The sequence below is a fragment of the Takifugu flavidus genome, chromosome 5 (genome assembly GCF_003711565.1).
Source record: "Takifugu flavidus isolate HTHZ2018 chromosome 5, ASM371156v2, whole genome shotgun sequence".
In the NCBI taxonomy this organism is placed as follows: Eukaryota; Metazoa; Chordata; class Actinopteri; order Tetraodontiformes; family Tetraodontidae; genus Takifugu; species Takifugu flavidus.
Genome location: NC_079524.1, coordinates 3,563,551 through 3,588,227, shown reverse-complemented (window position 1 = coordinate 3,588,227; position 24,677 = coordinate 3,563,551). Strand labels below are relative to the sequence as shown.

General features: G+C 44.4%; 1 protein-coding gene across 3 annotated transcripts in view; it reads left to right on the top strand.

Moving 5' to 3' along the window:
• adamts3 (ADAM metallopeptidase with thrombospondin type 1 motif, 3) overlaps positions 1 to 24,677 on the top strand; it is a 74,074-nt gene that overhangs the window by 5,673 nt on the left and 43,724 nt on the right. For all 3 annotated transcript variants that reach the window (XM_057033508.1, XM_057033507.1, XM_057033509.1), the window contains exon 4: positions 12,136 to 12,292. In XM_057033508.1, coding sequence (XP_056889488.1) covers positions 12,136 to 12,292 — 157 coding nt within the window. The remainder of the gene's footprint in view (positions 1 to 12,135; positions 12,293 to 24,677) is intronic.

The following is a 24,677-nucleotide window of genomic DNA, read 5'->3' as shown; positions in this document are numbered from 1 at the left end:
GTAAAGGGAAGGTTGCTGGTTCGATCCCGGGCCCCCTCAGTTCAAGGATCTTCGACCCAAATACTCGGGATGTTTTCATGGCACTTGAAAAAAACGAATTATTGCCTTAATAACTGAACAACTGAAGGGCATGTGAAGGTTTTAGTCCCACTAAAGTGGAACTCCTCCTTATCCAACTAAGACGCCCAGATAATGCGAATGGAAATAGATTTTCTCCAGCAGGTATACGCCTGAATCTGTGTTAAGCTAGACAACAGGTGTGCTGCACAGCCCCCGCGCTGGTGTATGACCCCGGAACAGAAACCCAGAGGGCCGGTCATGACCATGCGGGAGGACGTCGATCTAATCTCCATGAAAAGTATAGCGCACCATACACGTGAGATGGACAAATCTGTACAATTATACACCTTCCTGTTCTTCAAAATGCCCCTCTGTTGCCAGCCTCTAGGTGTTTATTATGGGCTCTAATAGGTCTGCTGGAAAATATGCCATATCACCTGGCTGGAAAGCTGCGTATCACTACCCTGTGTTGAGGAGGAGGACATGTGTCCATCAGATTTCTCTCAGTTGCATGTAAACTGGGACAAGAACTGATGTCCGACGAGTCCAGTTCTGAGCATAGCGTGTGTGTAGCTGTGCATGTAAACGTACTGACTGACCCCCATAGAGGTCTGGAGCTGCATTCAGTGCATGTGTGTGGTTGGTTGTGTGTCCTAGGCAGAACTCTGTCTTTGTATGAGTGGGTGGGTGAGTGCAGGCCTGTGAGTGGCCAGTCATGACAGCTAAAGTAAAGAGAATACAGTACCTAACTCTAATGCAATATGCTCCCTGCACCTCACAGGCCCTAACATAAACCCCTGTACTTTATCCTGCTGTTGGATATGAAGTGACCGAACTTTGGTTGATCCTTTGTATCACAAAAGGGACTCTTTTCAGAAGCTGACCTATTTGCATTAAGCTAGGTACTGACTAGCCTGTTGTGATCGGTCAGATGATCACTCTCTCGTTCTGAACATGTGGTATCGCTTTAGATGGCTCGGTCTGGCATCGCAGAGGGAACAACAGAATTTGTGGACAGTTTGTGTTGATGCTCCCAAGCCAAAGGTTGATGCTGGTGTCTAAAAATGCTTTGTTTCGGGTGGTTTCTGCTGGTTTTTGATGGTTTTTTAATGTCTCTATGGGTGTTTTGGTGTCGCTGCTGCTTCTTGATGAAGCTCAGACAGAAACACTCTGCAGGGTTCCACTTTGTTCTCTCGCCAGTGAAGCGACGCTAACAAGGAGCAGCGGAAGACGGAGGTCCTCCCAGGCAGGCGTGGGAGCGTGGCGTTTTGATGAGGTCGCTCTGCAGCAGAGGTTGAAGGAGCGGTTTGAGATTGACCTGCATTTTAAAAGCTGGTGGGAGCAGATTTTCATAAACTGAGCAGCTCACCTCTCCACAGAATGACGCCGCAAGGCATTTTTTTTAAATAAAATATGAACCCCCCCAGCTTCTAAAAGCTGAGAACAATTTCTTCAACTGTAGGCGACAATCGTTTTGCACAAACCGGTTAAAACCAGAAAACCTCCTGGCTAACTAATTAATTGAAACTAACTAATTATTGCCAATGAAACTCCACTCTCCTCGTTGCCCCACTGAGCTGCGCAGTCCCGCTTCAGGCCCAGAACAATAGGCATGATCTGGGTCCCGTCTCTGCTGCTGGGTTCTATAACTGTTTCAGCTTTTTCACTCCAGTGACACGACGGAGCAAACACTGAATTTCCAGCTAATTAACAGTGTTTCCCAGGGTCAGGGGTGTGTTTGGGTCTGTCCCAGCACCCACTACAGGTCAGCAGGTCAGCAGTTTAGGGCTCATTCAGGAAGTGCTAATGACAGTGGAGCAAAGGGCATCGGTTCGATCCCCTGTCGCTGGACCCCACAGAGCTCCCAAAGCTCTTCTTGGTCTTAGATGAATGGAAAGTTTCACTCACAGTGTCTGCCTCACAGTCTGAGCAACATATGAAGCCCACCAGCCTTTAATTGGTGCAGTTGGTTATTTCTCTACCAATTCTCAACGTTTGACAGACACGGACAGATAAATCCCACAAAAAAATATTCACACCTCTGTGGGGAGACTGGAGAGCTGCTGCTACCGGCGCTCAAACTTTGTGTTGTTGCCTGACAATCACAGCCTCCCCATGTGGTTCCACCACCTCAGATCACACCTGCAGTGAGCGACGGAACACACACACACACACACACACACACACACACACACTCTCTCTCTCTCTCTCTGACAGAAAAGCTCATGTTATCATTTACGTAGCTCAGAAATGAACCACTGTTGTTTTAACAAGCTGTGACTGCTGCTGATAGTGGAGACCCACATAATATTACCACTCACGATTTGTTGTCTTCAATATCTTAATGTCCAAGGGTTCAAATTTATATTTTAATTAGGCTCTCTACACACAGGAGGGGGTACTGCTTCAGCGTTTCTCTCTCTTGCTCTCAGCCCTGCTTGGTGTTGGCACCGGAGTCCTTCCTACTGAGCCCAGCCTGGTACCGAGCTCCTCTTTGAGCTTCGGATGTGCAGAACTCTGCACCACATGCAGACGCACTAATATTGTTAGAAATAACAGCGCACTTGCTGCATTTCTACCCCTCTGGCAGATTATCGCACGAGGATTTCATCTTTTCAGAAGTGAAGGAGGAAGGGCCGATGAAGCGATGAACTCCTGATCCAGGTTACACATCATTTATTAATAAAGTTATTTTTAGTTCCACTCTGGTTGTTGCTGGCATGCAAAATGGCCGATCATATATGGAATTTTACTGCCTCTTGTTTTCTCAGATTAGCACAAATGGGTTTAACTTGAGCTGCGTGTCCATCCATCATCCATCTCCTTCTTCTTTTCCCTGTAAGGTGTTTGGGTTGAGTGTGTTTTAAATATTTACATCCTGTCCTTGGCTTTTGTCTTTAACTTACCAAAAATGTCTGATATTTTAGTTTGAACCACTGCAGATGGACACAAAAAACCTGAGTCCTCCAGGATTTTCCAGTTCTTTCTCTTCTTTTAATAAAGTCCAGAGCTGAGGGTGTTAGAATTCCGATCCGTTTTCCCTCTTAGGCGACCTGATTTCGCTCTTTCTGGGCCGAGTGTCCGTGCCGTCTCTGTGTGAGGTCTTTTTGCATAAGCCCTAAAAGTGCGGTAGCAGCAGTTTACCTGCTGAGGGTCTGACCTTCCCGCTCCTCCTCCGTACAGTCAAATTTGTCCCTTTCCTCATTTTTATTGTTCACTTGTGAAAATTAGTTTCAAAACTTTCAGGGTTGGAGACCCTCCTCCATCAAACTGGGGCCTCCCAGGACGGTTTTTCATTTCGCCTCCACTTAACTTGGCTCTGTGTCGGCAATGGCTATTTTACTAATTTACATATATATTGATAAACGGCCCAAATCTGAGAAAATCTAAGTCGTAAAAAAATCCCACATCCCATATTGGATTTCACTCTGCTAAAGGGAGCTATTTTAAGGTATGTCTTCACATAGTGAACAGAAGTGTGTTTTGAACATTGCTCATCATAAGAAGAAAAAATAACCTTACTGGCCTGTGCTGATGACCTTATTTGTTAATTCATAAGTGCAGTATAAATGAATGGTGATTGATTAAGACTCGGGTTCAATATAGTGTTTTTTTCCCCTGATTCCCTGACTAAATTACAACAGAAAATTCCAAGACAGGGAAAAGAAAATGATCCTGGCCGCTCCTCTAAAGTTAATTCTTTTTAATGAGAAAAACAGTGAATGAAAAGACGCTTTCCTGGAGTCCTGCGCCGGCTGCTACAGGGCCTTGCTGAGCTGGCAAAAACAAGACAATCTTTTCTACGCAATTTGTTAGGAAGGTGTGCAGGACTTCTGGAGATCAAACGCTTGCAAAACAGTGGTTACCGATTTTTAAAAAACATGGGGAAACGGGGAAAAAAACGTGGTGGAGGAGGCAGCCTTTGATCTCAAGTGGTAGCCCCAGCTCATGCTAGGTGTGTGTTTTACTGTTTCTTAATTATAGTCCAGCTACTGCTTGGAAGAATTTACTGGAACACTCAGCCTGCACGGCTGCTAACTGCTTATGAGGCTGATACTTCCCTTGTGACAGCAGCGGCAGTGAGGAGGGGAGAAGGAGGGGAAGGGGGAGGCCTTATCTTTGCCTGGCCGTGCAGAAGATGCTCTTCGTGCACGCCTGTCGGTGGAACCAGGAGCAGCAGTATGGTAATTTAGCAGTGAAGATGAAAGTGGCCTGTTATGCACGGCTTCTTGTGTTTCCTGCAACTTTATGTGCTACATTTTCTAAGGCTTTGACACCTTAATGGAAGGGGAATGACACTTTTTATTCCCGTTAGCCCATTGATGTGTCACATTTACTGGTTTTGCATTATTGGTTAAAGACATCAGTTTTAAGTGATCTTTGGTTCTGGAGGACTAAAGTGCAGGTGAAATAAGGTGGGACAGGATGTCAGAAGTCCAGCTGGGTGATTGAGAAACACCGAGTGAAGCTGTTTTAGCAAATTAAATTGTATTCTGAGCGTCATCTACAGAGACGGTGCCAGCGTTCCTCTAGGCTTGTGTGTGCAGCTTTATTTAGTGTTTTCGTGTGTCTGGCAGTCTGAGCTGTTTGACAAAAGCGCTCGTGTCCCAGGCTGAGCAGTGTTTGGCAAATGCTGACTCCAATCAAAGATTTTCTGATAAAATACTTGTCACAATCCAACTGTCTGGATATTATTGATTAAGAAAAACAGCCCTCCCAAAAAACAACGACGTGGATACACGGCAACGCTTGTTTCCCTGCGGTCTCATTTGAATGAGCTCTGATGTCAACATGAAAAGGACTGATGCTTGTCTTTTTCTGTATCGCCTTGTTCAAAGCATGTCCCAACCAAAGGAAACCATCTTTTATTTCCAACGCTGTGAACCATGTGTTCCAGAAACTCCCCTTTGGGGATTGGGAAGATTGATTAGACCTAAAATCTATGCAGTAAATTTGTAATCATCCTCCGCATGTGACTCGCATGAAGCCCACATTAGTTTTGGTCTCATTAGCTATTTCCATCTTTGCCCAGTTTTTTTTAAAATATTGGTTCTGTGCAGCTATTTCTGATCATTCAGTTTTAATGACAGCATCTGGTCGGCACTGTCCTCCCTCATCCTCCTCTCATGACTAATTCATCCCTGCTCTCTCAAAGCGTTTCCTCCTCCCAGTGTTGATGTTTCCTATCTTGCATATACAGTATAGTATTGTGGATTTATTACCCTGAAAAGAAAATGAGGTAGGCCAAAGAGGAATTCTCATGCGTGCAGTACTTTTGGACTCTGGACAGGTCATAACTCCCTACGTTTTTGGTGTCTGGTTTTGTAAGTTGGAGATATATATGAGGAGCTTCTATGTTTATGGCTTATTAGTGATTGGAGCCGAGGAACAGTTCCTACTGCTTCGGGTTCTGGACTGGATGAAACGTCTCAAAAGACCTCTGACCTTCTGGACCGTGACCTGGGCTGTGGAACATCTCGATGTCCCACCTCTAAGGAACGATGCTTCTCATCCTCTTGTCAGGCCTGTCTGCAGCATGTGTCCTGATTGAATGACTTCAGCTTCTCAACAAACCAAACTGTAAACTGCCCTGAAATGTGTTTAAGCAGCCATGAAATTCTGCTTTTTTCTCACTCATTTCTTTCCATGAAATGCGACAGCCGGAACCAAAACCTCCTCTCATCCTTTGTTGCGTGAAGGGGAATTTTCTTTTCTTTGGCACGGTCCGTCTGTCAGGACTGGCCTGCCTGATAAAATGAGAAGAGACAGGGAGGTAGGGCTGACTGCAGAATGGCGCTGGCCAGACAGCTGAATGGTGACACCGACCTTTATGTTTGCCACTGGCCTGAGACTCTTAGACCCTCCGAATCTGTGTCGTGCTGCATAAACACTGACGCCGGCCAATACGGGTGAGGCGTCGCTTGTTTGCACGTCAAAGGGCCGATGGGTCCCAAAGCTAAGATTGCACAGGTGGAGGACAGAGGAACTAAAATACGCCTCTTCCTCCTCTGGCCCTTCTGGCTAACCTTCCTCTGAGGAGACCTTTACCATGCTGAGGTTCATAAAGAGTGACAAAATGAGCCCATAAGACATGCTAATGTTTGGCTCAGAGCGTGGTGTGTTCGGTCGCCTAAACTTTTGGCCTCAGGGACACAAAAGGGCATTCTGGAAGTCCACAGCTCCTGACATATCTGGAGCTGCCATGGTGTGGGGGGGGAAGCAAAGAAAATATCCTATTTGATTAGGAAAAGAGAGCGAGCAGGGTTCCCCTTGCAAACTGAAGTCAGGCACAAGAGTTTTATTCACTGATAGTCCTTAATGTTCCTTGTTGACCCAGCCGAAGCTTCTTGCAGAGGTTTGACCCCATTGCTGTTTGGGTACATGGTTTGAGGCGCACGAGGGGAGGAGCAAATCTATTTCCTTCAGCTCTTCTCTGCAGTTAAGGGCTCATTTCAGTGCCGCTTCGGTCTGGCTGTAGCAGCACTTTAAAAAATAAAAAAGTGAATAAATATATATATATGTATATTTCTGTGTTGAAACTTTTAATTAGGACCTGTATAAATACGAGGGGGAGCCCACATTTTCTGTTGTCGCTGCAGTCAGACACTGGGAGCCATTCATTGGCTTGAGGTTTTATTTTAAGTGAAGCGTGGACCCCTCGCAGCTCCCTCGAACCCATCTGCAAATGTTTGGCCTCTGCGGGCCACGAGCACAAAGACGGAACTGAATCAGCTTCTTATATTGTTCCTGTGAGTGCAGCCTACGCTTGACTCTGCATGACGGTTTCTCCATGCACCAGGCTCATCAACGATGATGGCAAACCAGCCCTTTTGTAGGCAGTTAAATCCATTTATTTTGTATCCTTGAAATGGTTTTAAATCCCAACTTGTGCATCATCCCCCCCTTCAGATTTCTTTAAAGGTCCGGGATGAAAATGGCAGGTAATGATGACGAAGGTTTGCTCACATTTTTGAACGCAAACACACCTTTGAACAACACCGAGGTTGAAAGGTGGCAGTGTCCTGGCTGAATTCAGACCTTTTTTCACCGCTCAAGTACCTCACTTTTCTTTTTTTTTTCTGAGTGAAAGCACGTTCATAGCGACTCCTTAAGAAGTTTAGACTGAAGGAGGCTGTTTTCAAAAAACTGGAGCCCTTCAGCCGAATTCCATATGTTATTTTTGGCAGACGGGGGATGTCTGCTTGGCTGAAGCTGATGTGGAAGATATTAAGCTGATGGAACACAGTACTCTTCATCTGTCATTTGATGGTTGTGTTCAGAGTCAATATGTCAGGCACTCGCCACTTAATACTGAGTGGCGATTGAAGCAAGTGATTATGCTCTATAATGTGATGTTTTGTGGCGATCATTCAAAGAACAGGTTTTAATTGGATGACTGCTATGATGGTGACAAATGTGATTATTCTTTTTGTCAGAGCAACAAATACTGAGTGGTTTTCCTGATTCTTTCCCATTCTGGTAAATTGCTCCTTTTAAATTTTACATTTTAAGCTTCTCTAGCGAAGGTGACCTTAAATCACCGTTGACCACGGCGAGGCAGAAATGGTGGAACCATCTAAACAAGCAACTAAATGGTTCCAATATATTGAAGAAAATGTCCCACTGTATTAGTTTTTTACAGGATGTTTATGTCTGTATTTCATAAATCCTGCCGTCTTTGTGTTGGTGGCTCTGAGCAGTCTGAAACAGAAGAAAGAAGTTCACCGAGTTGGAGATCATTGACTTTAGTAAAGTTCTGGCTCATTACAGCTCATTTGTCAGGTCAATGGAGGATGGCAACTGTATGGCATCTGGAAGTGGCCGCACTCAAATTAAAGTAAAACCAATAAAAGCTGTTTCAGAGCGCAAAGCCGAGACTAAAAACTGATTAGAGGGGAAACCCCCCCCCCCCCCCCCCCAAAAAAGAGGCGGTTTAATAGAGCGAGGGGAGAAAGAGAGAAAAGAAGAGGAAGCAAGACCAAGAACACGTCAGAAACTGTTGTGACCAATAGGTCAGAGTCCAGCAGATTCAGAGAAATGAAATATTGTAAATTCTGTCTAATTTGGTGTAATAATGAATCACAATCATGGAATTTAGATCCTAAAAGGCAAATAAATGAAACAAAATACTCCTGAAAAATGTCGCTAAAACGCACAGCTCCAGTCTCTACAGTTGATGGAAAAACTCTGGACAAAAAAGAAAAGAAATCCAAGAATCCCCATTGGTTTGATTGTTCGTGTATTGTTCCTCACCTGAGCCCAGGTGACTGTGGAGCAGTGATGAACAGGAAAGATCAGGACACTTATCACAACATGGATAATGGGGCATAATGGAGGGGTAATGACCAGTTTCCTGTTTCAGAACGGCAAACTGGGGGGACGTGGACGATTCCTTTTAGGATCTGAGGCTGATGGAGCACATATTGTAAGCAGCACGTCGAAGAGATTAGAGACACGTGAGCAGGAACTCGTGAACAGAAATGGGAGAGACATTAAACAGGACAAAAGGTCAGAAGGTCAAGTTCAATGCACTAAGTGGGTGTCATGCAAAAAAACCCATTTATTTATTTATCTTTATTTTTGGACAAAAATAGTGCGAACAGCTTTTTTAGCTCAGTTTGAAGAAGCACTCGGCAGTGAGGATTTAATCAGCTGTCCTCGATTCACTCTTTATTCTGCATTCTTTACTCTGAACTTTATTGAAGGGGCTTGAGAGTGAGAGTTTGGTTACCTCCACCTTGTAATCACCACTTATTAAATACATGTATGATATTAATTTGTAGCATGTATCTATATGTTATACGCATGAAAAGATGGTGTGGTGGCACCAGTCTCTGAGTGACTTCACCCACCCAGTCTCATTAGGTTGACTCCTCAGTAAACACCGACGCCGCCGGCTCGCACTGTCACAGCGTAACAAGGCGGTGCTATTTTCAACCCCTCAGAAGTTGCTCGAAATTAACCAGCAGCGCTCAAGTGAGTCACAGCCGGCCCAATTATCCATCTGACAGTTTGCCAACATCCGTCATATTCGTCTGCACCCTCACAATTCCCCAAACGTTCCCATCAGGGACGTTAATAGGCCTCTAGTCTATCGCCCGGCGTACCTGCACGAGCGCGGGGATTTGGATCCGGGCAGCGTTTTATTATCAAGTGCTTTATCTCAAAGGTGCTGTCAGTGACTCTCATAAAAGGATGCAGGTTCTGGCGTCTCCTGCACACGATGATAAAATAATGATTTGAGGCAACGCTAATTGTGAGCTGCAGACTCAGATCTTTGGTATATGATGATGCAGTCAGCGCACGGCCACTTTTTAATGAATCTGCCTCGTGAGAGGGAAGTTTTTAATATTCCTATTATCGCCTCGACGTCAGCATTGGTCCACTCCGTCTGGCTTTGCTGCCATTCCATAATGAAGATTTTATAGGCGGACAAGACACCGGACAAACAGACGCACCAGGGCGCATCGCAACACCAAAGAAACGTCTCTGTAACTCCTTCCAAGTCAAACACTATGAATGAACCCAATCAGTCAGCCACTCTCTGGGTAAAACAGCAGCAGTTTGACACCAGTCTGTTTATGAATTTTAGCGCTGGCCCTGCTCATATAAAGGTATTGCTCGAAAAAATCTTGCGCCATATTTCCAGAAAGTTGATCTATTTCAGGCGTTCACTTGAACTGATTGCTCCCATACACCTTCTGGGACCTGGTGGGTTGTTGCAAATGTGGTTTCGACACTTATTCCCTCTGAGCATCGTGCTCACAGCTGGATGCTCGGTCTTCAGGAGAATAATGAGAGCCTAGTCATGAGAGAAGGTAACAGAGAGCCGCTCCACCTTCAGGTGAGCGTCACACCGATGCACCCTGCCTCCAGACAGCATGTGGTTACCGGCGTATCAGCACAATTCATTCAGGCAATCAGAGACATTGTCCCCTAATTGCAGTGGCACAGAGACGGGCAACCAAATACCAACCTGTCCATTTTTGTTGTGTTTTCCTGAGCCCTGCATTCATGTGTCGAAGATAATGTCATAAAATAAGCCGGGGGAATGATGGGAATTTTGCATTTTTTTCCTGAGGTGAAACGAAGTCCTCTGTCGTTTGTTCTCCATTTGCAGCCACAAGGGAGTTTAAATGTTATAAATGACCTTGTTCCCGTGTAGCTATTCTAACATGAATTCACAAAATTCCTTGACTTTGCCTTCAACAAATATAATTCCCTTCTGCAGCTCTTGGGTGAAAATAAAACGTGATCTTTTCCCCCTCCTGCCGTGTCCTGACAATTTACCCGCCACCTCTCAGCCGAGACACATTCCAGCGTCACTGATTCTGTCCCTTAGTTTCAATATTGTTTCTAGCTTTAGGTTCCTGGTGTGGTGCTTCCTGAGCTCCTTCCCTGGCTTTGTTGTGTCATTATGTGTTTTACAATCGAAGTCTTGACTTTTATCACGTTTAAAGTAGATGGATGCAGACGGCTTCATCAACCTGAGTCCCTGTTGTCAGGTTAGATTTCTATTTACGACTGTCTTCTGTGGCTGCTCACTTGCACCCGGCTCTAGGACTTTAGCTTGTTAGTTGTCCACCATCTTTAGGGATGTCTTCCCTTTAAATGATGGCCTCAGGACTCGGCTGTGTACATCTTTCTCGGCAGCATCACCTTCGGTCCTCTGTAGTGAGCTAGACCCCCGACCTGGATTGATCTTGCTGAGTGCCTTTGGTCCTGCTGCGACGGTTATTTTCTCTGTGCTGGTTTTCACTCTTTCAGTCCAGTGTGTCCATGTGCATGTGTGTGAGGTTTCCTGTGATGTCTGCCCCCATCAAAATGCTTTAAAGGTTTCAAACAAGAGGGTAATATGGTGGCATTTTGATGTTGGACAGTGGATGTGAGCTGTTTTTCCAAGGAAAAGGCCATTTGGATGCTTAAACCTTTTATTTAATTCTATGTGGAGCCTCTGTGCGGCACACCTGAGGACATAAATGTGGAATTAATGTGCTTTTTAATGCCAACAGGTACTCTCACACAGTATCGATGTTACACATTAACCTGAATAAGAAACAAACTAAATTGAAATGTCAGCCAGTGGCGTACATAAACAGGCTGAGTGAGAAGAGTGTCTGGAGCACCGTGTGAGCTGGAAATGAGTTCAGTGTGTCCACATGGGCCGAGTCCAGCGGAGTGTTGGCTGAGGAGGCTGGAGCGATGTTACGTCTGGGAGCTCGAGCGCTGCGGGTAGACTGAATGAGTCGCTCTGAAGCTGTGTGAGAATTGGCTCGGACTGCCCACAGGTGCTCACTTATGCCACTTTTCCAGCTACAGAAACTCTCAATAATGGATGAACATGATCATAGAGCACTAATGCAATAGAGCCCTTAATCAGAAGGAAATGACTGCACAACCCTGACTTATCTGCATCAGACACGTCTCAGGAGGACCTTCGCAACCTTTGATGCTTGAAAAGGCTTCTGGGGGTCACAGGGTTCATGTTTCAGCAGCCACCTGATTTGGGCTTGATGGGCTTTTTGTACATCGCTGTCCTCTGCGTCTGGATTAAGTACAGGCATGACTCTCTGCCTATTGCAGGAAATCTGAGGGAGGCAGGTAACCATCAGAGAACAAATTTTGTTCCCGGGTCCAGGTAATGAGGTGGAGCTTCCTGATCTCCAACTGCATTGGCTGCGTTACCGGCTCATAACTTCAGACAGATTGTAAATTGCACAAATGGTCAGAAAAACATGACAGGGTCGCTAGCAAATACATCTAAGCTATCAAAAGCTCTGCACAGGGCCGTGAAATTGTTTCATATTACATCGACACATCTGTCCGCAATGATAAACATCTGCAGACAGATTGTTACAGAGTTTATACTCTTATCAGCCTGCTGCCATCTGTATTTACTCTGCTTTACTTTTTTATATATATATCAAGAATGTGTAATAGCTACCTGGATTTGCAAGGTTAAAACTCTATTCTCTGCTATTTGAGCATAATGGAGCGTGGCCTTTTCCACTAACAGAGTCTCCAGGGTATTTTTTTTACCCCTTCCACCTTTTCAGTTGAGTATTTCTTTTGCAGGCTGGGATGATCCGCACCGACTCGGATGAATATTTCATCGAACCGCTGGAGAGAGGTACTCAAGACCTGGAGGACGGGGGTAGAGTCCACTTGGTCTACCGGAGGTCGGCTCTCCTGCGGGGCCCATCGGACATCTCTGTGGACTACCAGGTGCAAGGTAGGATTCATCCTGGTGGGAGCGGTGGTCTCACGGATGTTTGCACACTTTCATCTGATAAACTCTATTCATTCACTTGGTTGAGGGATCTAGAGTCCTTAAAGCAGTGGATCTGGACTTTCCCTTACTTTTATTTTGAGAATATCAAAAGATTTTGAGCCTTTAAAATGCCAAATAAAAGTCGCAAAAGCATCCAGCGTAAGCTTTCTGAGGATTTGGCCTCAAATGGACACGTGCACCTTCACCAAGCAGCAACATCTGCAGCCCGTTTGCATTCAGCTTTTGATTCTCTTTGGTGATTATTGTAACATGTAGACATGGAAATGTCCTATTTAGGGATGGTTCATTTTAGGATGGTTCACATGCGCTCTCATTCTAGCACTTGCATCTAGACACGTGTCACTCTGATTCGTGGGTCTTCTTGTGTTGTTGAGGAAAAGTGTTTGGCAGCCACTTTCCTTTTTGTTCCAAGATGTCGAATGCAGTGCGAGACAATCAAATTTGTCTGCTGCGTCTCTGTTGAACCTCAGAGAACCGTCTGTTATGCTCTTTAGGTGTGGTAAACCTGTATTCCCTTCCTGTCTGCACCTCCACAGACAGAAAAGCTCACAGATCAGCTTTGATTGGTGAAACTGACGGAAAACCACAGCAGAATTTACAGAAAAGTGATGCACAGTCTTGCTTTTGCAGACTTCACCGGGATTGCTGTATTGATTACTCTTAGGAAAGGAATGAAGCCACTGAGTGAACCTTTAGCCTTTACTCAAACTGATATAGACAGACAGACAGACACGTTTCTGCCCCCATCACCCCCATTCGATCCTCAAACCTCACCATAAACACATGTGTCTATGGTATTTATATATCATCACAGCAGTGTAATCTATTTTGTTCCCCCAGAGCTCCACTTTCTTCACTGCAGCCTCTACGTTGAGCGTTGAGGCTTCCTTGTCACCACTAGCTGCTGCCTGATCCTCCGTGTGCAGGCTAGCCCTCAAAAATGACTTATTCAGCCCGCGAGACTTATTCGGTACATGTTTATCAGTGGGTGTCGTGTGCAAGTCAGGATTTCTGGCACTTGTGGACATGCTGTGAATTCTAAAGTTCAAGGAAAATTAAAGAAAAATGTGTTTTGTTGAATGAGCGATTGCTTGCAGACAGATTGGTGAACTGCTGAAACCAATCCGTCTGGCCCGTTGAGCAGATTGTTAGATTGATTTTCCAGACTTTCTGGTTGAGGGCCAAGGATGAATGATTCCCCCTCTCCTTGACAAATACATGTTGTCATGTCAGCCACCTTGGCAGCAAGTTCCATTTCCTGTTTTCCATTCCGGGAAACCAAAATTCTTCTCGTATTTTGCTCTCAATATTCAAAGCCTTAAGTAATTTACCTTATTATAGCTGAAACCAATTATTAGGCCATTGTAAAGCAACTATACGTGCTTCTTTATTCTATTCGGGGTTGATTTCCTGTGCAGCCTCGCTACTTTGAATATCAGTGATATCAAACAGTTTGTGTGGAGTTTAACCACGAGGCTGCAGATCACGTTCATCCAACGATATCCGCTGTGAACTGCTTTCTCAAGTGGGAAAAATGACCTTAAAAATGTTGCTGCGTCTTGCTCGCAGATATTTCAGAGCTCAGCAGTGTGTGCGTTCCCGAGAACGCTCCTGTTGGGAGTGAGATTAACAGAAACGAGGTGCTGAGAACGCGGCTCTGCGGTAGCTGCTGCGGACGAAATAGGCCAGACTCAAGGCTCATGTGGTGCACGTGAGTGAAGCTTTCGTGGGTATCATTAAATGTCTGAAAATAAAAAATCTTCTCATAAAATGTTCTGGGGGTGGATAAATACGTTTTGGTTACTCGGAGATTGTTGTTTTTTGCTGTTATTTGATGATCAGGGGATATCTGTCTGGTCCATCATTATTTCATTAAGGTTGGTTCAATATTCTCAGAGTCTTTTTTTTCATCCTGTGTTGAAGAATATTAGGACCTCCTCACCTTTAAGGTCACGTAGGCTGTGAGAACTGCACCTGTAACAACCTCACCCGTAAAGAGGGATTATCCTGACACTCACAACAAATAATTCTGACTATTTCATTAATTTCAAAGTTTTAACAATTGAGTTTATCCCCTGAAATGCCTGATGGCAGAACAGCCGCCAGCGTTTTTCGTTTTCTATTCAAACAAAGCTCTGTGATACAGGATGCTAAGCAAAGCAAACAGAGCCCAGAGGGCTGCATGTGGAGAGGCACTAATAATCGGTCACAGCGGTGTTTCTTTACAGAGCTCCGCAAGTTCAACAGCCAGTTTCGTGAATGAGATTCTTTTGTGGGAAGGATTTGGTGAAATGTTGGAACGTTAAAGCATTTATGGATAAAAAACAAGTTAACATTACTGACGGGAACAACTCCAGGAAGATTGTGGAAGTGCTTTTTAGGCAAGGTCTTCATGTCCATTGACACACTTTGTTCTTCAAACTAAGCTACAAAAAGCTTCACTTCCATTATCGTCGTGTTGTAAAGACGATCATTTAAGTTAGCAATACTTAAGCTAGGAGTTTGTTGTCATTGATCAGAGCAATATCAGACACAACTGTAATATTCACTATTTATAACATGGCTAAGAACCAAGCAGATTGTGAGAATTCACTTTTCCATTTTAATAAAGTAAGAAAAAAAGTTTATAAAGGTCCCATTTATGTTTCAATGAGACCTACCGACTACTAACAGGAATTGTTAACTATCTTATTCAGGGACTGAAATAACTGAGAAATTTCAATGTTGGATGGAAGCGTCCACCAAGGTCTGAAACCCTTTTATCATTTATAGGCAGCAGTGCCAGCAGATGTTCACTCTTATTGGTTTTTATCCTTGTTCATCCTCAGAAATTTCCACAAAGAATTCAAGGTTTCTTTATTGTCAGTCTGTCACATGTTGTGCACGGACTGCGCAAATCTTTGTACCCAGGTCTCAGTTAGAAAGTGGAATTTCTTCTATATTAACATACGTAGCAGCATGGTGGGGGCCTCACAGTGATGGTCTTTTGTGTAGGCCTGAAGCTGGTCAGCAGAGCACGTAAGTAGCAACAAGTATGATGGAGATGTGGTTGGAGAGGCCCCTGTGGGGGCGAGGGACGGCTCTGTAGGCATCTTGTTTGTTGGTATAAAGCTGGTTGGTATGGTGACATGCCGGAGGAACCCGGGCAGAATCTCTGTCATGTTAACAGGGTCTGGATTCACCATGAAAGACACATTTGGAAGCGACTTCTGAACTATGCTGATGTCGTTCGGTAGCTCATTCAGCACCTCGTTGTTGTGAGCAGCCATAATGAGCACTGCGGTAAACTCATGAGCAAGATAGTATCAAACGTTCTATTGCTGCGGAGCGACGGCTGTTCGGCATACTGGAGTTTGATCATCAGCCTTTTTTGACGGAGGAGCGTAACGTGAAATCTTTTTCCCCCCAAGGAATTTGAATTTCTCTGTATTTGAATTTCTCCAAGGACGAACACTCCCAGTCTTCCAGAAGGGCCCAACAAAGAAGTCAAGGTGTTGGCTGGCAGCACAAATTAATTCAGGTATAAAGTGATGGGAGGCAACGTGCGGAGAATCACAAAGTGAGCAGGACTGATGCTGGTGATGCTGGAGACACCATGCAGGTTCAGTGGAGCCTGATAACCTTCTGTTCCCTCCGGAAGTCTCCTGGGTGCATGCACACACAAGTGCACATGAAGAAAGAAAGAAAGAAATTTCATTTTTCCATTTCTCTCCAAGTATCCCCTTGAATCCCAGCATGCCAGACATTGTAATATTATTAGAAAGCTTTTCACTTTCCAATTTTGATGTAGTTCTTTCAATCAGTTGAGCATTTGGCTCTGAAACTCTCCTACTTTTGAGGCATGGGAGGATAGAAGTGCTCTCACTGGGCTTGACTTTGAAAGAATGCTATCATTTAATGTGGTGCTAAAAGAATAACACTTTCTTAAATGATTAAAGGCGATTTCATTTCTGTACACAACCATTAGCCTGCAGTCACCTCCTGCTGTGGTATGATTCCATATAGGAAACCGAGTTGGAGGGCTCGCTGAGCTCTTTTTCATGGAATAATCTTAAAGACGCATGTGGAAACCAAGAGATAAGAAACTAAATGTCCATTTGCAGAAGGAGCAGGAGCTGAAATTAGGAGTAGGAGTTGAAAAAACAAGGTTAGGGTTCGAAACAATCACATCTTTCAGATTTGATTAAAAGCAAAAGAGAGGTTGTAACAGAAAGAGATGTGATGCTTTGTCGTGGTGGTGCGGCTGTTTGTGGAGATGCTGAGATGGCGGGAGCGCTAACGTGCTTCTTTAAAGAATCGCCTTCTTTCCCGTTACAGGAGGCCGTCACTGTTGACGTTGCGAAACGTCTTCATCGCTGTGTCGGCAAACAGCAAAGGCTGTTGGTCTATCGGATGCGGAATCATTTGGTATTTCCACAGATTTGTGGGAGAATTTGTACAAATATCGACGATGCCTTTGAAGCGTTTCCTCATTGTTCTGTTGTTCTCTCAAATTTTGCTTGCGGCTCTGCACATACCTTAGAGGTAGCAAGATTTGACCAGGAAACCTCAGCAAATGGTTATTAAACACACAAGAGTGAAAATATATGTTAAGTCGCACCTCAAGCCAGATGTTCTTCCTCGCAGCTCTACCCTCCAGTGAGCTCGCTGCTTTCCAAAGCGGTAGACAGCGTCAGTCCCCTGCTTCAGACTGTCTCCGCGCTTGGGAGTTGTACGAGTCAAACCTTCGCCGAGCTTGATCTGATTGTCTTTATTCTCCTTCACTTTGACAGCGTGCACCTTCAGGGGCCATCTTCTATTACAGCGCTGACAGTTGGCAGCAGCCTTCTTCACGCACTTTTTTTTCGGTGTGCAGGTTAACAGCCTTTCCCGTCTTTCCCGTCTTTCCCAGCGACTGCTTTTATTGATGCTCATCCAATGTAAGCTGCCAGAATATAGCAGATAGCTCTTCCATTGGTTTTTGAGGTAGATTGTGTTGTTAGCTCTATTGTGGAGATCTTTTGGAAGGTTCCATCATGTTTGTTTGTTGCTTGTTTGTGTGTGTGTGCGCGTGTGTGAGAGAGAGATGGACCTTTTTAAAACCTTCCCACTCCCAAAAGATTTGCTGGAAGTCCATTTTCTTCTGCTGGATTTTTCTTTTGTGGGTAAAACACAAACCTCATTTTGAAGTCTGCATCATATTATAGAAAATCATTTCCAGGGCCTCATTTGAGCTGGAACATGTTCCACCACCACCAACCTTGAATCTAACACCTCCTGTGTCACTGTGAAAAATTAAGCACCTTAATGAAAAAAATAAATGACTATTTGCTATTTTTATTGCTATTTAATATTTGAGATTGCTGTTAGCCTCGTTTCACTCAGGGGGAAAATGTCAACATGGTTTGCTTAACATTTTTAAATATGCTGGCCAATCCAAACAAGCAAAAATCTTTTCTGAGCACGTCCAAGTGATCCCTTTAGGTTTTTTTTTTATTATTAAAACAATGCATAAATCTATGCATCACTATGAAGTCATAGTCTTCTGTTGACAGGAAGTTACCTAATTTAAGGTACTCGTCCACTTGAAAAAATTGTTGTGAGACTTTCTACGTAGGGCAGAACCGGTTGGAAATTTGATATTGGATTGGTCACTGAAGTAGCGGCCATTCTAACTACGTGGGGGCTGCTCCGTGCTGCTCGCAGCTTGAACTATTCCAAGTGTTCATTGTGCCTCATTTGAATCAATCAACGTTTGATTTAATTTATGCAGACACGTCTGTAATTTGTTTATGCGTACCTGATAAGCTTCGTCTATTTCCATTTTGTCAGAGGTGTCAGTGGGTGGTAATGTGCCTTGCATATCAGTGGATGTTATGGAGACGGCATGTCCACTGCTTTCACAATCAGAAACAACAGAAATCAACAGGGAACAAAGCTGGTTTACGGAAGCAGTGGAGATTAGGTTCGGATGAACGGGGACCGGCGGGGGCGGGGAGGGGGCTCTTGCTCCGGCAAATTTGAGCGACATTCTTGGATTGTGAGCAGACAGCAGGGTGCAGTGTCAACCTGTCAATCTTGGCAGGTCCTCGATAACGTCAGCTGATCTACGCGTCACATTAGCACCTAGCGAGACGTGTGACGACGTAGATTGTCGAAACATGTCAGGTATGTGTAAAACAAACTGACTACCGGTACGTGTCTGACACAAATTAAATCCAAAAGGTTAATGGTATCCTATGTGCTCAAAGAGTTCCATGTGGCAAACACTTGATTGGCTCTTCCCATCTTTTCTTTCTTAGCCTGCCAGCGACCAACTCACAGCTCAGCTCAATGCCGCTGAAGTTGCCTGATCAGTATATCAACTCGTAGAAATAGACGGTACTCGAAGCCTCATCGTCTGCTTGTTGACATTAATATGGGCCATAGAGCCTCAATGATGAAGCTCAGCCGGATATTCTATGTGCCCACTCTCCACTTTCCACGTGTGTGTAGTGATTACAACATAGATGATTGCGTGGTAATGTTACAGTTTTGATACTGATATTCACCCCCTTCTGACCCCTTGAAAATGACTTGATCAGCCCTGATTTTTGATCACATGATCACATCCTCGTCTCCGGCGATCAAGAATATGATCAAGAACAAGGTGGACGCAGCATTAATTTGTCTGCCATTAAGCTTATGCTACGGCCCTAACGCACCTGTCGTTAGCATCTCTGTCTGCATTTAAATCGTAATTCCTTTCTGTTGCTGTTTGCATGGTCCAACAGTGGGTTTGGAGTGTGTTGGAGAATTGCTGCTTGGGAAAATGATTGTTTCACATAAACTTTCTTTAATATATTGCTGCATTACCATTTTGACCCAACTTTTGTCTGGCTAAAGCCTCACCTGACCCGGGGCGTGTCTGTTGTCCATTTAATGTCCTCCATTTGTAAGGCTTGCAAGAGATTCAATAATTTAGCAAGAAGAATCATTTGCTTTTACAAGAGTTTGCAGATAAGATAGATGAGTCAGATTACTCACTTTGGCTTTGGCTGAAAAACATTTAAGGGTGAGCAAGAAGGAAAAGGTACAGCACAAAAGGTCTGTAATAGCCACGTTTTAAAACATTTGCAATGATTAATTCTCGACCGTTTAATCGTGGAAAATCCCTCCGGTACAAATACGATGCGCTGCCTGTTGAAACAGTCATTTCTGTAAATGTTTGCAAAAAGCTGTAAACACATATGGCCGGCCTGAGCAATGCAGCCAAGTATCCATATGTAGTGGCTAGCACTGCCTTGGGATTGTGCTGTTCTATCCACGTCTTAATGCTACAGCTCATTTTTCCAGCATGGCCTGTGTCTCTATCAGATTTGAACCCTGTTTTTGTAACATCTTAATTTGCCTTCTGTAGAACAAACATATTAATGTAGATGCTGCTTCTGGAAGTGCCTGAATGAGCTCGTGCTGAGGAAGCTCTCAGGATTCAGCAGATAGACCACAACTGGTTCATCTAGCAGGAAGCATGAATGCTCATTCACGTAAGTCTGCGATAAATAACATGACTTCCTGCAGCTCTGCTGGAGTCCTGAAGAGGTGTGGTAATTCACTCTTTCATATCCCACAGCTGTGTTCATGTCAGAGCTTGTAAATACTGAAATCCTGACAAAAGTCTTTGTTAACATCCAACACAGAGACGTGTCTTACGCACATTTACCCTATTGTAAAGGGGCTCGGTATTTTTCATCCTTGATTTTCATGAAATCCCTTTGACAGTCCACGGTCGTACAGCACAAGTGTTTGCATCACAATACAATCTGCACACACTATTCAAATCAAATCACCTTCCTATTTTGAATGTCTCCTTCACAATGTGCGAGTCTCTGTCTCTTTCACAAGGGCGCCTTTTGACTTTGAATTATGTCAGGTGTATTTCATCACCACCACTCAGGTCCAGTTCTATTTTGGGTGGATTTTGTTCTCCCCAAAAAAATCCTTAAGACTCCTATCTAAAAGCTCCTTGACCGGTTTGCAGGCAGTGGGGCTGGAACAGGCAGAGAAGTTGAGAAGGATGATGCTTTGATTGCACATTCTTGTCTTCTCTTAGTCCAAGCGTCCCTGAAGGAGGTCTTGTCCAAATGTCTTTCAATGACAGCTGGAAAGACGCTTGTCTGTGCATCAGAGGACGGCGTTGGGCCATTTGAACTCAGGAATTAGGAACGCATGTTTAAATCACTTGGAAGTTTTTAAGTCGTAATCTTGTCACACCTCCGAGAAAAAGACCTGTCTCTCAAGTCAGGACGTCAGATTTCTGTGTATTGTGCATGTTTGGCTGCGACAGTGCTGAATCTGCCCGTCCTTTTCCACAGCGTTACTCCCTGCGCCCTCCGCCTGTGATTCACTGCTGCTTTGCCAACTGCTGCAGCTTGTGCCAGGACAAGTGGTTGTGATAAGAGCAAATGGACCCTCAGCAGAAGCTAATGGCTTTTTCTTCACTTATTCTTCGTAATGGCCTAATTAGCATTCCCTGGAAGACAACAGCAGAAAAGAAACTTTTATCGGCACTGAGGTTCTCGCCGACTGACAGCGACGGGCTTAAGAAACAATCCTCTATACAGTGTCGGCGCATGTGTTTAAAACTACACGTGAACGTGGAAACTGTTTCAAGTGAGAGAGGAAGCAATTAGCTGCAGCGGTCCAGAACCATGGAAGTTTATCAGATAAACTCCGGGCAGTTGGAGTGGAGGGATTTTCTAATACGCTGTAAACAGAAGTAATTTTAACGGTGTCAGAGGTGAGAGGGAGCTCTTGGCATCCTCCTTCCCCAGGAGCGTGCATGCATTTGTGTACGCAGGCATTCATAATGTACCACAGCATTAACCGAGGACTTAAAAACTTGTAAATATTTGCTGCTTCCAGCCTAAGCCAAGGCTCTGAGGGAAGAATGCAAATTGCTATAAGCCTGCAATGCTTTGTTTTGTTTTGTGAACATCCTTCCCACTGTTGACGGCTCTGGAACTGTTATCTCCTTTCCATCGGGCCTCGCACAGATTTTCACCCGTGTTTGTGTGCTCTGGCATTAGTTATGACCTTTCTATGTGCATAGTCTCTCTGCACGCATGTTCGTGGGTTTACGGCAGGAGAAGGTCGACCAGACGCTCTCCCAAGATGCCAGTGTCTCTGTTCATCTGTTTATTTGTGTCAACACTCAGATGCACCACACTGTACGGTTCTATGTGCATCCGAAACCTATTTTCACTCAGGATTAGGGAGATTTTTGCTTGCTGATTTTAAAAGCGGCAACTTTTTGCACGCCGGCTCTGTTTACAGTGTTTTACTGTCCCACGTGTGGCAATCATAAACTCTCCTTTTTGTTTCCAGAATTTTACCTTCTAAAGTGTATTTTAACACATGCTACACAGAGGGAAATACAAACTTGTCACTTTGCAGAAACATTGGGTTGTTTGTACCTTTAGGAAAAGAGAGAGGTAAAGAAAATAACAGATGTGAGGACCAGAATATATTGAACTCCCCAGGAGGAAATACAGTGAGCATTTCTTCCCAAAAGGCAGTTCTCACCCTTCCATGAATGAAGTCTAAGTTTTGCTACAGGTTGTAACTGACCGACCTCAACAAGGCTCGCCGTTGTCTGCCTCCCTGCCTCTCTCACACACACTCACTCCCCACAGCTCCGGCTCTTCTCTTCCTCCACTGCAGGGCTGCAGCAGACAGACTTGCATATTTCTGACAGTAAATGGGCAGCTGGCTCGCTAGCCTACCATCCAGAATCGATCCAGAGCTTCTCAGACTGCGGTGTTTGCTGCCACAATTGGTGGCTGAGCTCAGGCTGATCTGGTTCTGGTGCCAATACCAGAGTGTTTGCAGAGTTCAGTCCTTAAACACTAAATAAACCGCCTCAATCGGTCCGCTGTTCGGGTTCAGTGAATGAGCATCAAGCTAAAAAAATAAAAAGTGAAGTTGCTGTTGTTGGCTATTTTTGAGCTGTAGTAGTTTGTTTGTTTTTTCTCGCTGATTCTGGTAGTTCCTCAGTCAAAAGAAAAATGTTGCACCGGTTTTTGTCATGTTTACTGAGGAGAAGAAGCCAAATGTAGGACAGAGACGCACCGGTGAGCTGAGATCAGCGCTGATAGTGCAAGCTGTGGTTATGGATGCTCCTCCTTTTAAGTGGTGTGAAGTGGCAGTCAAATAATCCAATTTGAGTCGTGGGATGTGGGAATACTGGAAAGACGTGTGTCTTTGGGAGTGCATAACTGTTATCCACTGTGTCACCCTGTGTGTCTGCTGCCTGTGAGCACTTCCTGTTTGATTTTAATGCAGAATCCTTGTGGCACTTCCTGGTTTTATTGCATCATTGGAAGTCCCACAGCAGTCCAATACCAAAGGAAACTTAGAAATATGCTATTATATTTGGTGGTGTGCACACTCAACTGCTAGTGAATGATGGTTCCTAGGAGGAGAACGCCCTGAATCACATTCAACACTCCTGGAAACTTCTGAGGTGTAATGGCACATTATTCCCTCATGATGTCTAGAGAATTATATGTGTAAGGGTAATACGTCATGTTTGGTGTCAGATCCAGCTCTTACCTGGGGTGAAATCCCTTTGATGAAAGCGGATCAGATGCAGATGCAGATTCACAGCTCCTGCTGGATAAGCAAAAACCCCTCTGTCTTTTTCAAGTACCTCTTCATCCTGTGATGATTGACTTCAACTCTCCTCGCTTGAGCCGTCAAGCTAAAAACAGCTAATTTAATGCACCACAAGTGCTGCTTATATACGAACCCCCTTCTCTGCTCCATAAAGCACATGAAACAGCCTTTTCCCAGGCAACGTTTTTGGTAGCCAGGCCGCTGTTAAATCCAAATGGTATCAACACACAGACATGAAACTGAAACAGGTCAAACCAAATGGGACCACAGTTAAATAAGGGCTTCGCAAGCAAATAACATGTCCCAGTATTGCCTTGGAGTCTACTCTCCAAAGGATTCTCAGACTAAAAAAAAAAAATTCTGCTGAGTCATCATGTTCTATCTCTGCCTGCAAGTGATCCCATCATTACAGATTGATGAGACCTGCAGAACTTGTCACGGTTGAAGCCAGCAGAGGTTTCGCTGGTGAGCTTTTTTACAAAAAAAAAAAAAAACCCAAAACACCGCAGAGTGTTTGTTTTCAGACAAAGCGGCCTTGCCTTAAGAATCATTAGTAATTCTTATAATCTGAGGCCCAGTGGGAGCAGAACAGCTGGCTTCTTTTTTAATAGCACGGCGGAACCCAGGTGGGCCAGAAATCATGCACACAGAGTGAGAAAACACTTGAAAAAAGTCACAAAAACAGTATTTCGGTGCAGAACCTGTGAGTCGTCCCTGGGAGCTCAGTCCTGTGGCCAGCATCTCTTCTGCTGTTGTGCTGCGGTGCCATAATTAGGCTGCTGTTATTGTTGCAGCCACTCTTCCTTCTCAGCTCTACTGAGATAGCAGGAAGTGAAAAAAGGGGGTCTCCAACAGTATTGCCTTTGTTGTAAAATTCAGTATAATTATCTTTTATGTGCCACGGGGAGTCAAAAATCCCCTTACATGACAAGAACTTTATTACCGCTCCTAAATCAGCTGCAGTCTGAGAACACCATGGTGCTGGAACCAAAGAGGCAGACTTGTAAATGATGGTAATTTTGTTTACTTTTTAAAATTGTGGTTGAGATTGAATGAGAGGGTCTAACTTCTGGCCATTGTTCACTGCCCTTGGCTGCTATTAAACCCATATTCAACTGGAGAAGAAAGAAAATTGTGCACCTCCGATGGCCTAATAGGTTTTATTTAAGGCTCAATGAGATTTCAATAAAGAGCGATGAGTGGTAACAAAGGCTCTGCAGTGCTCCTGTGTATAAGGACGGGAAATCTCCTGAATGATTTCTGACCTGTTTTTGTAGCAGAGGTTTCAATACCCACAAGGTGTCGAGTGAGGATTAGCCTTTTCTTAGAATAGGAGCTTAGAAAAGGAACTCTTAGAAAAGTAAAGCTCAAGCTTTCATTTTTTATTCACGATGTACATAAATTATCTTGTGTTTACCAGTGTATATCTAAAGTCTTGTTTTGAGTTTAAATATGCGTCACGCAGAGGTCAGTTCACAGTTGACCACTTTTGATAAAACATGATCTCACCTTTTACAGGATTTACCAAGTATTGAGATAGTGTAGATTCTTTCCCTGAGAGGATCTTGTGTGTTTATGTGCTCCCAGTGATAATATGAAGTGTGTCAGTATGCCACTCGCACTCCTGTTGGGTTTTCTGTTGGTACCTTCACAGCACATGTGGTACATTTCCACTGCAGGCCGATGGCGA